At 46.6% G+C, this 13,024-nt stretch overlaps 1 protein-coding gene across 2 annotated transcripts in view; it reads left to right on the forward strand.

Moving 5' to 3' along the window:
- The window catches only part of clocka (clock circadian regulator a), a 21,247-nt gene extending 9,116 nt beyond the window's left edge, over positions 1-12,131 (forward strand). Inside the window, exons 3-23 of one of the 2 annotated variants that reach the window (XM_068725332.1) lie at positions 2,479-2,689; positions 2,783-2,874; positions 3,896-3,955; positions 4,156-4,304; positions 4,388-4,479; positions 4,704-4,793; positions 4,929-5,049; positions 5,353-5,466; positions 5,568-5,686; positions 6,108-6,190; positions 6,459-6,565; positions 6,652-6,799; positions 6,941-7,016; positions 7,103-7,247; positions 7,360-7,463; positions 7,579-7,695; positions 8,033-8,191; positions 8,371-8,574; positions 8,665-8,846; positions 8,947-9,208; positions 9,336-12,131. In XM_068725332.1, coding sequence (XP_068581433.1) covers positions 2,855-2,874; positions 3,896-3,955; positions 4,156-4,304; positions 4,388-4,479; positions 4,704-4,793; positions 4,929-5,049; positions 5,353-5,466; positions 5,568-5,686; positions 6,108-6,190; positions 6,459-6,565; positions 6,652-6,799; positions 6,941-7,016; positions 7,103-7,247; positions 7,360-7,463; positions 7,579-7,695; positions 8,033-8,191; positions 8,371-8,574; positions 8,665-8,846; positions 8,947-9,208; positions 9,336-9,575 — 2,592 coding nt within the window. In that variant the 5' untranslated portion in view covers positions 2,479-2,689; positions 2,783-2,854 and the 3' untranslated portion in view covers positions 9,576-12,131. The remainder of the gene's footprint in view (positions 1-2,478; positions 2,690-2,782; positions 2,875-3,895; positions 3,956-4,155; positions 4,305-4,387; positions 4,480-4,703; positions 4,794-4,928; positions 5,050-5,352; positions 5,467-5,567; positions 5,687-6,107; positions 6,191-6,458; positions 6,566-6,651; positions 6,800-6,940; positions 7,017-7,102; positions 7,248-7,359; positions 7,464-7,578; positions 7,696-8,032; positions 8,192-8,370; positions 8,575-8,664; positions 8,847-8,946; positions 9,209-9,335) is intronic. The other variant, XM_068725333.1, reaches the window with a different exon arrangement.
- The last annotated feature ends 893 nt before the right edge of the window (positions 12,132-13,024 follow it).

Below are 13,024 nucleotides of genomic sequence, written 5' to 3' on the forward strand. Positions count from 1 at the left end.
CTAACACAATAAGGATGGGAGGGATTGCTTGTGATTGGATTTTCTCTAAATGTTGCACAAAGAAGAGAAAGTGTCACTGCGGCGCTTTCCTGCACAGGTCGACCTGTCGCAGCGTCTTTACTCCCACAGACCAGAGTGCTGCCGTCTAGTTATTCTGTGTGTGTGTGTGTGTGTCGGCTGCGGAGGAACTCAGCCAGACGACTTTTTATTTATTTATTTTTTCTTCCTTGGCGAGGCCCGGTTGCCATGGTGTTGTTGCCCGTTGGCACCGTCGACTGCGTCGGCATCTCGGTGCGAGGGTGTGGCGGGGGGGGGGGGGGTGACAAGCAGACGAGCAGCGCCACAGATCCACCTCGGAGTGACTCATATCCTCAGAGCTCTGCTGCCCTACATCCCAGTATACACACGCACACACACACACACACACACACACACACACACACACACACACACACACGGTGTGAAAATGACAAACAAGTGTTCTCAGGATGAAGAATACTCGTTCTGTCTGTCAGTCTGCACGGTTGATGTTACTAAAACCTGATGATTGAGTGTTGAGAACACCTTTGTCACACATGCCGTGTGACTAAATGAGGAAATGTGATATCACACCTCTCGTGATGCGTTACTCGCCGCGTGAAGTCGTCCTCAGAGGACGGTGTTATTGGTAGGAAGAGGAAGGTGTTGCCTGTGGAGCTGTGATTAAGTGAGAGGAGGAGGAAAGTAGGTCATTGGGCCAGCGGGTCAGTGAAGCACGGATGACATCACAGTTATACAACCTCTGCTCTCGCGGTTATACAACGCTGGCTCTGCAGCTCCTGCCTCTGCGTCCTTCCTGCTCTCGTATCACGCAACACACATTTCATTCTCCTGTGTGTGTGTGTGTGTGTGTGTGTGTGTGTGTGTGTGTGTCTGCGGCTGTTGTCAAGATGTGACTTCTCTCTGCTTCTGGTTTTGTTTTGTGTGCCGACAAAGCGCTTCAACTCTCCGCTTCTGCTTCTTCTATGAAGTGTCGTCGTTGGCCGCTTGTGTTGCCAAAGCGGTAATCTCAGATAAGGCGCCCCGTCCTCTGTGTCATGCAGTGAAATAACGCTGCACAGCTGAAAGTCGGTGGATCTCGGTTAAACCGGCTCCTCCTCCTCCTCCTCCTCCTCCTCCTCTTAGTCTTTCTTTTCTTTTTCCTTCCTTGCATGTCTTCACATGAAGGTGTAAGTTCTCACAGTGCCGACTTCCCCTCCCTGCTTCGATGAACCCGGCAGTAAGTTCATTTATAAGTTGTCATAACGAGCGCCGACCAGGGTTTCCCTCTGACACTTGAAGTCCGTCTGTTTGAACTCTGATCGTATCTATAGGTTTGTTATCTTTATGTCGGCAGCGATTCATCAGGTAAATCTTTCTCAAGTGGGTCAGAAATCAACTTGCCTCGACACAAATGGTTTCATTTATTCGCGGTTTGTCATGTTAAATCTTTATTAAAAATGTAAAAGAAGCTGCAGACCCACTAAACTCCTGCTTCCAGGATAATTGAAATGCTCGTTTTGCACTTCAGCTCCTAAACTCTGTCTCTTTATTTTTGCTAGATTAACTCACGTGACGTGGCTGTTATTTATTTATTCATTTATTTAACATTTTATTCTGGCCAAGATGGCAGCCTAACAGATGCACAACAGACTTAAAACAAACGAGTGATGATCTGTAGCTCACACCAAGATGAACTAAGGTGCTCCAAGATATCAAGAAAGTGAAACTAAACAAATGTTTTGTGGTATTTTGGGGACTTACCTTGAACCTGTGATAGTGTACGTTATTTCAATTAGTGCAGGTTTTTTTTAATGCCAAAAGCTACTCCCATACAGTACAATAACAGACCTTATTTATAGTGTTTTTGTGTGTATATATTAACTTACACGACTTGAGTAAAACCTCCCTAAAATAGCTAAATGTGCATAAAAATGATGTATTTGTCGTGAAGGAGACGTTGCGTCACGTGGACAGAAGGGACTTTCTCCACGCTCCCGCTGAGAAAACCTCCCGCTCAGCTTGTGACGGTGTTACTTCATGAAATAAGTGGGTCGAATATTTAGGCTAGAGCCCCGGCAGGCCTCCTCATTTAAATCCTCGTGGTCTATTGTGGGCCTGAAGAGAAGAGAAGAAGTCGGGCGAGCACGTCGGCACGAGTCCATCGCTGACTGGAGGTTTTTAAATCAAAGACGGGTTCTGTAGTGGATCTGTCACATCAGCATTCAGGGCATCAACCGTGAGGCCACTTTAAAGGACTCGTGTCAGTATTTGCAATGAACCCACAGACTGTGTATAAGAAGTGGACGTAGTCATCGTGACGTCACTTTCGCAGTCGCCATCTTGGATTACGGCCGACGCCGTGTGAACAGGAAGTGACGTAGAGACCTGTCAATCACGGTGTATCACTGTTTTTTGTGTTGAGCTGATGACATCGTGTGTGTTTCTCGCCTCGCACAGACTCGGATGTCGCTGCCATGTGCCGGCCTCGCACCCGGAGCAATCGAAAACCTCCGCTCTTCGCTGACCTCTCGTCGACTTTCTCCCCTCTGATTGAGGAAACTTTCAGCGACTCTCCTCCGCCTCCTCCATCGCCTCAACGTGACCCCGCCTTCATCCAGCAGCAGCAGCTTCCTCTTCCTCTCACAGGACTGGCTGCACTGTCAGTAAGGTGAGCTCGTTTTTTATTGTTTCACCCGTCTGACTCGTCTCTGTCTACGGTTTTGAAGATGTTGTTTCATGCGGCTTTCTTTCTCGCCAAAAGGTTCGTTCACAAATGTCTACCTCGCGATTGAAAGACTCGTCTCCAGCACCGCGGCCCTGAACAGGAAACAAAATGACCTCGAGCATTGACCGGTGAGTCGAACGCTTTGAGTTACCGGCTCCTTTTCTGATTCATTTCTATCAACTATGTCGTCTAGAACACCAATAATCCCCCCCCGAAAAAACATGCTTTGTTCTAGATGATGATTTAAATTGGCATAGATTGATCTTTTGATCAAATTGACTAAAGCCTCTTTCCCACTAAGATCTGTCTTTTGTCTTCAGTGGAGAAAGACATAACGACATTTACTCCAGGGACAAATGACTCTGACGTAGTCACCAGTTTCTATCCAACAGCGGTTTGGACAGTTATTATATTTTATTTACGTACAAAGAATGCAGTTAATGTTCTCTCCTCAAAGCCACCAGACTCCAGTCAGACAACGGTCATTTCACCTCGCTGACCATAGAAAACACACTTCATTCAAACTCAATAGAAGCAAAGTAAAACTCATCAAAACAGTCTTTGTTGCAACAGAATACTCCCTTAATCCACCGAGTTAGATGTGAAGAGAAACGGCCTTTTTATTTATATTTATACTCAAAGCCAACGGACTCCGTTGACAGAAACGGTCATCGTACGTCGCTGATTGTTGAGAAACTCGAGAGGAACTAAACACTTTTATTTTATTCTTTTTTTTTTTAAACGTCTTGGTTTGTCTTTCCACCGTTCCAACAATCACCAAACTGGTTTGAGAGTTTGAAAGAGAAACTGAATAAGTAATAAAAGATATAAATAGTACGGCTGCTCGGTTACTGGCAATGGAAAAGGAGTCCATCATGTATTTTTAGAAAGTTTTAAAAAACATCTACGCTTTTAGCGTTTGGTGGAAAAAGTGTATAATTGTCTCGGCGTCATTGGACCTAAGTCACGTTTAGTTAAGTTCTTTGTGTTCAGTTTTATTCTTTTCCTGCTTTTACGTCGAAATCTAAAATGTAGGATTAGCAGAGCGACTCTCTTATCGTTAGAGGATGATAGGAGGAGGAGGAGGAGGAGGAGGAGGAGGAGGAATATCAAGAGGGTCTTCTTCAACTGTTGCCGTTTGTTCTGCAGGGATGACAGCAGTATCTTTGATGGGTTAATGGAAGGAGATGAAAAGGACAAAGCCAAACGGTACGAGCCCCCGTATCAAACGTCATCCTCCGTCATGTTAATGATAATTAAGCTCCCCGTGCAAAGGTGCAGCTACCTCACCTAACTGTAGGGCTTCATCAGATGTTCCGAGTAAATGAATGCACTTCGTGGTCTTTTTGGAGCTCTCGCTGTCGTAGCTGTAAAACTCTACTGCATGTTCCCGTTGTCTCGACCCGCAGAGAGTCCCGCAACAAGTCCGAGAAGAAGCGCAGAGACCAGTTCAATGTCCTCATCAAGGAGCTGGGCACCATGCTGCCGGGCAACACCCGCAAAATGGACAAGTCCACTATTCTGCAGAAGAGCATCGACTTTCTGCACAAACACAAGGGTGAGGAGCCAGAGATCCTTTCCTGTTTGTGAGTCTTGGGCTGAACTCCGTTCGTTGACATGTTGTTGTCTCTGCTCCGACAGAAATCGCCGCTCAGTCCGAGTCGACTGAGATCAGACAAGACTGGAAGCCTCCTTTTCTTAGTAATGAAGAGTTCACTCAGCTGATGTTGGAGGTGAGCTCAGAAGCACTTTTCGGCATCGAGTGCGGTGCGGTCGTCTGGGGCCGACGCTGGAACCCGATCGCATGAATTTAATCCAATGAATCACTTTTCAAATGTAGGATTTAGTTTGATGATTCTTTACCCTCAACAGCAGCTGTGAGTGTAAACAGAACACGGTGCCGCTCTGCAGACCCGTTCTGTTTGTTGGGAGTGATTTTAGTGACTTTTTGTTTCAGGCGTTAGATGGATTTTTCCTCGCAATTATGACCGATGGGAATATAATCTACGCCTCTGAGAGCGTGACGTCCCTGCTGGAGCACTTACCTGTGAGTATATATAACGACAACGTGGAGTCATCGTCTCTTTTAGAACATTATAGTGTCAACAGCGCCCCCCGCTGGACGCGGTGTGCGCGCACACGCTCGGAGGTTCATTCAAAGATGTGTTTCCTCGTGTTTCAGTCGGATCTCGTGGATCAGAACCTGTTGAACTTCCTGCCCATGGGGGAGCATTCAGACGTGTACAAGGCTCTGTCCTCTCACATCGTGGAAGGAGAGACGCTGACACCCGAATATCTGAAAAGTCAGCGGAACGTTTTATCTGCGTCATTTCTTTTAATTATGTGTCATTTTTACTGCCAATTCTAACTTTTAATGTCGTCATTTCTTTTATTTTCCCTCCTCTCCTCTCCTCTCCCCTCCTCTCCTCCCTTCCCCTCCTCTCCTCTCCTCTCCCCTCCCTTCTCCTCCCCTCACCTCCTCTCCTCTCCTCTCCCCTCCCCTCCCATTCTTTCCCCTCACTTCTCCTCTCCCCTCCCTTCCTCTCCTCTCCCTTCTCCTCCCCTCCTCTCCCTTCTCCTCCCCTCCTCTCCCCTCCCCTCCCCAGCTAAAAACCAGCTGGAGTTCTGTTGCCACATGCTCCGAGGGACCATTGACCCCGCTGAGCCCCCCGTATACGAACACGTCAAGTTCATCGGAAACTTCAAGTCCCTGAATAACGGTGAGTGTCGCTCCGCTGGCCGTCGTCGGAGCAGCCTCTCCAGGTTTTCCGGCCGTGTTCTTGAGAGTCTTCAGCTCCTCTGTTGTGCCGTTTGTCACCAGTGCCTAAATGTCCCCGAAACGGTTTCGACGGCGCGATCCAGAGATCGCTTCACTCCGCCTTTGAAGACGGGGTGTGTCTCGTGGCGACCGTGAGGCTCGCCAAACCACAGTTCATCAAGGTGACGACCGTGTTTTCCCTCGTCTCCGGTGGTGACTCTGATCACGACCTCTCTGTCTCTTCTGTCTCTTCTGTCTTTGTCTGTCTGTCTCCCAGCTGAGTTAAGAAGCTGCTGTTGACTTTACTTTTGCTGTGAACCCTCTGAATCTATATATCCTGCCCACAAGTGCATATATTTATAGAACTATTTACATTTTTACAACCTCTACTTCCAGCCTCTCCTCTCCTCTCTCCTCTCCTCTCCCCTCTCCTCTCTTCTCCTCCTCCCTTTCCCTCTCCTCTCCTCTCTCCTCACCTTACTTCCTGCGCGTTCAGCCGATCATGAGCTCTGATTGTTTAGCATTAATTAAATGTGTGTGTTTTAGATGAATATAGATGAACGTCTGAATCCGTGCTGCACGTTCTCGTCTCTCTCCTCACAGGAGATGTGCACCGTAGAGGAGCCCAACGAGGAGTTCACCTCCAGACACAGTCTAGAGTGGAAATTCCTCTTCTTGGACCACAGGTGAAGTTTTTATTTTGATTTCATTTATTTGTTAAAGGGTCTTCTTCCAATTTGTGATTATTATTATTATTCATTTTTCATATTGAAAATTAGCACCAGCTAAATGCTGGTAAAAAACGGCTGTTAGCTTTGCTTCACTCACCAGTGAAAGATGTGGAGTAACTTCTCCTATGGTATCATACGGACCGTCACCGAAACAATGACTCATTGAACAAACGGAAGGTGTGCAGGAGACTCCTCTCAGTGACGTGTTCTCCTGTCTGTCCAGAGCTCCACCCATTATAGGCTACCTCCCGTTTGAGGTGCTGGGTACTTCAGGGTACGACTACTACCACGTAGACGACCTGGAGACGCTGGCCAAGTGCCACGAACACCGTGAGTGCTTCTCAAAGTTCATCCGCTTGTCTTTTATTGAGCTTTCAGGAATCAGCCGGCTCCCCTCTCCTTGTGTTTTCCCGCAGTAATGCAGTACGGCAAAGGGAAGTCCTGCTACTACCGGTTCCTCACCAAAGGGCAGCAGTGGATTTGGCTCCAGACCCGCTACTACATCACCTACCACCAGTGGAACTCCAGGCCGGAGTTTATCGTCTGCACGCACACTGTCGTGAGGTACGTGGGGTTTACGGCCGTCGCCATCTTGGCTTTTTTGCAACCAATGAACAGGAAGTGACCATGTTTGGACTGCGGAGGAGCGGCGTAGAGGCTCTGGTTAGCGGCGGCAGAATGACGGGCTTCTTTTCTGCTCCACAGTTACGCCGAAGTGAGGGCAGAACAGCGGCGAGAGCTCGGGATCGAAGAGTCGCAGCCTGAGATCACGGCGGACAAGGTGAGACTTGGTTTAAAAGGATGGTGGATCGGTACTCCGTGACGGAGACCCCCCTGCTGACTCTTCTCCCCCCTCGACCCTCACAGCAGTCCCAGGATTCCGGCTCCGAGTCGCAGCTCAACACGTCGAGCCTGAAGGAGGCTCTGGAGCGCTTCAACCGCAGCCGGACGCCCTCGGCTTCGTCTCGCAGCTCACGCAAATCCTCGCACACCGCCGCGTCCGACCCGGCCTGTAAGTACAGAACAGCACACGACTCGTCGCGGCCTCATGCATGAGGTGGTCTTGAGCAGAAGTTGCATTAAAACACCAGGTTATGGAAATGATGTTTCCGTTTCCGTCTCAGCGTCTCAGATGAAGCTCCAGGTGGACAGCAGGAGCACTCCGGGTCGCCAGTCCGTCTCCGCTGTGGAGATGACGTCCCAACGGAGATCGTCCATCAGCAGTCAGGTCGGTTGAGGGTCGGTTGAGGGACGGACGAGGGCGGAGTGATAAGTCTCTGAACCGTTCTTCGTCCTTTTCGGTTTGCTCTGCGTTGATGTTGGTCTGTGTTGAACTCTTTCAGCAGTCGATGAGCTCCCAAAACACAGGACAGATCATGGCACCAATCATGGTTTCACAGCAGCAACAGCAGCCGCAGCAGCAGCAGCCTCTACAGCAACAAGTCCAGATCAACAGCCAAGTAAGATATGCATCTAGTCTTAATTCATATCTTATCGTAGGAGCCAGACAGACGGGTTTTTAAATCTCGTCAGTGGATTAATTCATTCCGACAAACGGCTGAAAACAAGACTCAACTGGTCTGTTTTCAGTTTGTTGTCGTGGCTCAAAGAAAGCTGACATCCATAGATACTCTGAAGTGGTACGAACCCGGTGCCTTATGATCCACTAACGTTTGACGCGATTACAGGCAGTCTGCTCCAGATATGGACCTGGACCACCTGAATTACTGAACCGGTCTTTAGATTGAATCATTTAACTCCCCGGCTTTGTCCCCGATGTCTTTCCTCCCCCGACAGTCGATGGTGCAGTTCTCCAGCCAGCTGGAAGTCATGCACAACCTGAAGGAGCAGCTGGAGCAGCGGACCAGGCTGATCGAGGCCAACATCCAGCGGCAGCAGGGCGAGCTGCGGCAGATCCAGGACGAGCTGCAGAGAGTTCAGGGACAGAACCTGCAGGTGAGACCGCTCCAGGAAAAGTCACATAAAAGCCATCACTTCCTGTGAAGGTCAATGCAAAAGTTTCTTAAAAACCTGCATTCTCTCTAGTGGCCACCAGGGGGCGACTCCTCTGGTTGTATAGAAGTCTATTAGTCGTAATCCAAGATGGTGATTGTTTCCTCTGCTGTATGTTTCAGATGTTCTTGCCGAAAGCAGCCGGAGGACTCAGTCTGGGCTCTGTTCAGATGGCCCAGGGGAACGTGGTGCAGCAGGGAGGAACCCTCAGCATGCAGGGCCAGGTGGTCTCTGCAGGACCTCTGCAGAACAGCATCCAGCAACAACACGGCATCCAGCCCCAGCAGCAAACGCTCCTACGGGATCAGAGCACAGCGCTCTCACAGGTCTGACAACCCCCCCCCTCCTTCTTCAGTGCCGATCAGTAACCACATCTCAGTCTCTGACTCCCGTCTCGTTTGTGTTTTCGGCCTCAGCGGTCGTCTCTCACTCTGCAGCCTCAACAGAGTCCACTGCCCGCGTCGCTCTACAACGCCATGATGATCCCTCAGCAGAGCCCGTCCAACGTGGTCCAGATCGCCACCAGCCTGGCTCAGAACACGGGACCCAGCGCTCCTGCCGTGGCCACGTTCGCACAGGACCGTTCGGCTCAGATTAGGTTTGTCATCATTTTGGTATCGCGGTTAAATTTCAGCACGAAACCGGAGGATTCAGACTTTGTAATAGACGATCTTCTCGCCGCTCATTCTGCCCCGCAGGTTTCCCGCCAGTCCTCAGCTGCTCACCAAGCTGGTGACGGGACAGATGGCGTGCGGCGCGGTCATGGTCCCCACCACCATGTTTATGGGCCAAGTGGTGACGGCCTTCGCTCCTCAGCAGGGCCAGACCCAGACCATCAGCATTTCCCAGCAGCCACCGCAGCAGCAGCAGCAGCAGCAGGAGGTACAGCAGCAGTCGCAGGTCACAGCCATGCAGCAAGGGCAGGCTCACCTGGCTCAGCAGCAAACACAGTTCCTACAGGTAAACCACTCGGGGGGGGGGGGGGGGGGGGGGGTTCCCGTGTGTTCTGTATACGTAGCTCGCGGTGAACCGGGCAGTTCCGTCCTCTCATTTTCCCGCTAATCCAAGTGTTCTTTCCCCGCTCAAGGCTCCTCGGCTCCTTCATGGAAACCAGTCCACCCAGTTGATCCTGCAGGCGGCGTTCCCTCTGCAGCAGCAGGGCGCCTTCGCTGCCGCCACCCAACAGCAGCAGCAGCAGCTGCAACAGTTACAGCAACAGCAACAGCAACAGCAACAGAAGCAGCTGCAGAAGCAGCAGCAGCAGCAGCAGCTGGCCCCTCACAGGGCCGACAGTCTGTCTGACCGCTCGGCCACGCAGCCACAGTAGCCGGCTGAGTGAGAGCCAAACCCCGGACGTGGGGGGTGTCTTTGAGACGTGGGGGGAGGAGTCAAAGTGCAGCTCTGAGACCTCTCTGTGATTGGACGAGCGGGCTGTGGCTTCAGAAGGATCTTTTTAGCTGTTTGCACTTAACTCCTGCTGCAGAGAACACAGGACCGGGTCTCTCCGGCGGGAAGGCTTTGGCTCTGGAGCCACAGACCCTCTGTAGTGGACTCCCTCACACCCTCCCCCGGTGTGTCCAGTGTGTGTGTGTGTGTGTGTGTGTGTGTGTGTGTGTGTGTGTGTGTGTGTGTGTGTGTGTGTGTGTGTGTGTGTGCTCCAGTCACCCTCACAGGATTGTTTTACTCCGAGCGCTCCGGTTAACTCACTCTGACGCAGCAGAAGCTTCCATCAAAGCTTCGAGGACGTCCTGCAGAAACCACCATCCAGAGGCTCCTTTGTTTTGGATGTTTTCTCTTCTTCTAGTTTTTTTTTTTTTTTTTTCATGTAAAAAAATATTAATTATGGATCAGAAAATATTTTTTACGAATGTGGTGTAGATTGAACTTTTACTGTACAGAACATCGTGTGTAATATATTGTGTAAATATACGGGAAAAAGAAAGAACTAATATTTTATATGATGCATGAAAAGAAATGCGTAGTCTGTTTGAGAACTCGTTAGACGAGTTGAAGACGTTAAAGTGATATATTTTCACAGACTCACAGTTTGTGTTTCTGCTGCCGATCGTGTCACAGTTTGTTTAATCCTTGAGTCCATATTTTCACAGAATTTCATAAAATGTTTTAAAGTATTTTTTAAAAAAAAAACTTTTTAAAATGTGCTTAAAGTCCGCACACAAATTTATAACTTGAGTCAAATATTAATATTTAATACCAACGTTAAGCTAAATGTTTACAACAATGAGAACGTAATGCTTTATTTCATAACGTCTTTAAGGCTTTATTCAATCTAAAGATATTTATCCCAGAAAATATATTTTAAAATTTTTTTTAAATTTGACCCCAAAGAGATTTCATTCATATCTGCAGCTTCATTCTCGTAGCTACTACCCGCTGCTTCGTGGTCAGAAGTTTTGTTCTCTGTCTCTTTGATGTTTTTGATGAAGCAAATTCAAAATGCAGCTCATTAAACTTCTTGTGATTCTCTGCATGTTCACTTTAAACCTGCTGAACTGTTATTTTTGGCCACTTGGTGGCAGCAGAAACCAGCAACGAACCCAACAATATTCAGTGCGTTCCAATACTCATAACACTGTTACTACTACAGAAAAAGATTTAGTCCCAATACGCAGTATGAAAGCAAGCCTTCTTTTCTGGCTAGTATGTCCCAGTTGAAAGCATACTGCTCTCTCTAGTGTCCAGCAGGGGGCGACTCCTCTGGTTGTATAGAAGTCTAGTCTAAAATGACTCTACTTCTCTCTTGATTTATTCCCTCAGTAAACATTGTAAACATGAGTTTATGGTCTCAATCTCTAGTTTACAGTCTTCTTCAATACAGCATGATGTTCATTTAGTACATTATGCTCCATTTAGAGTCAAACAGACCATAAAGCAGGGGACGATTTAGGGGCGGGGCTACACGCTGATTGACAGGTCTCTACCAGAGACGTATACGGCGTCTCTACGTCACTCCTCCTCAGTCCAGATGTGGTCACTTCCTGTTCATGGGTTGCTAAAAAAAAACAACATGGCGACGGCGAAATAGCCGAACTCAAGGCTTCATCACATCAGTCCACAAACCGACGAGTGACGTCACGACGACTACGTCCACGTCTTATAAACAGTCTGTGGTTTGAACATGTGGAAAAGATCTTTTAACCCTGATTACTTTGACATTATGATGCTTCAGCATCTGTTTCAAATTCAGTCACTTTATTTGGAGTTCTAATCCGTCATTTCAGAGAACATTTGGCTTCTGTCGTATTTATGTAAACGGTCTTTTCTTAAAGTCATGTTTTCATATTTAACTGGTTATTTTATGGTTGTGTTGTTGTTGTTCAGACGTCATTTTAGTCACATGATGTATATATAAGAGTCAGTGTTGCATCGTGTTGAAGAACGCCCACTTAATTCATCCATTCACTCTATTTTTATCAAATATAGATATTTTTGCTCGTCTGAAATGTTCAATTTAATCATCTTATGACAAAGAGTTCACCGACTAAAACCTTATGAAAATAGTAACGTTTAAAATTCAAATAAATTAGACTAAAAAGTCCATTATCAGTAATTGATGCACAACGTACGGTGACTTTTTAATGACTCGTTGACGCAATAATTGCTGATAATGGACAACTCAAAAGGCTTTAACCCTCTTATACCATCGTCACTTGCCAAAATAAAAAAGTTAAATAAATGAAAGTCCTCTCCCTTCAGCAACAAAGAAATGATCCATAACCCTCATCATAACCCTCATAACCCTCATCATAACTCTCATAACCCTCCCCACTAATCAGTTCATACAGTCTCCTCATACCTGCTGTCAAACTTCCTCTTTAAAGACGCCATCGAGTCACAATGAAGTCCTTCTAATCTGTTGTGGTGCTGCAACACTTAATAAATATATATATATATATATATATATATATATATATATATATATATATATATATATATATATAAATAGAATTCTCTGCTGAACACTTACCAACCTGTGGAGGAGATCTGTGCTCCATGCAAACAGCCCTATGAATGGTGTATATATAGTTTATATATACTCTGAATGGTGTATATATAATTTATATATACTCTGAATGGTGTATATATAGTTATATATATACTCTGAATGGTGTATATAGTCTATATATACTCTGAATGGTGTATATATAGTGTATATATACTTTGAATGGTGTATATATAGTTCATATATACTCTGAATGGTGTATACATAGTTTATATATACTCTGAATGGTGTATATATAATTTATATATACTCTGAATGGTGTATATATAGTTTATATATACTCTGAATGGTGTATATACAGTCTATATATACTCTGAATGGTGTATATATAGTTCATATATACTCTGAATGGTGTGTGTGTGTGTGTGTATATAGTTTATATATACTCTGAATGGTGTATATATAGTTTATATATACTCTGAATGGTGCATATATAGTTTATATATAGCTTTAGACTTTGCACAATGTCAGATGCAGTAAATAAGAACTGAATTATTTTTCTATAACCTGAATAGACGCATGACATCAAACCTCAGCTACTGCTTTTAAATGTGCGAACCTGAAGGAGCTAAACGAACTGTGACACACACACACACACACACACACACACACACACACACACACACACACACACACACACTCTGTTGAACTTCTTTGTCACCCAACAAAGAGCTGGTTTTTACCTGTGAGTTGATAGTTATGCAAATTCTTTATTTAATTTAATTGTTTGAGTCTTAACCAGTTTCTTTTCC

Source organism: Cebidichthys violaceus, unplaced genomic scaffold (genome assembly GCF_023349555.1).
Source record: "Cebidichthys violaceus isolate CVI_PGR_0920_01 unplaced genomic scaffold, fCebVio1.0.p SCAF_35, whole genome shotgun sequence".
Taxonomy (NCBI): Eukaryota; Metazoa; Chordata; class Actinopteri; order Perciformes; family Stichaeidae; genus Cebidichthys; species Cebidichthys violaceus.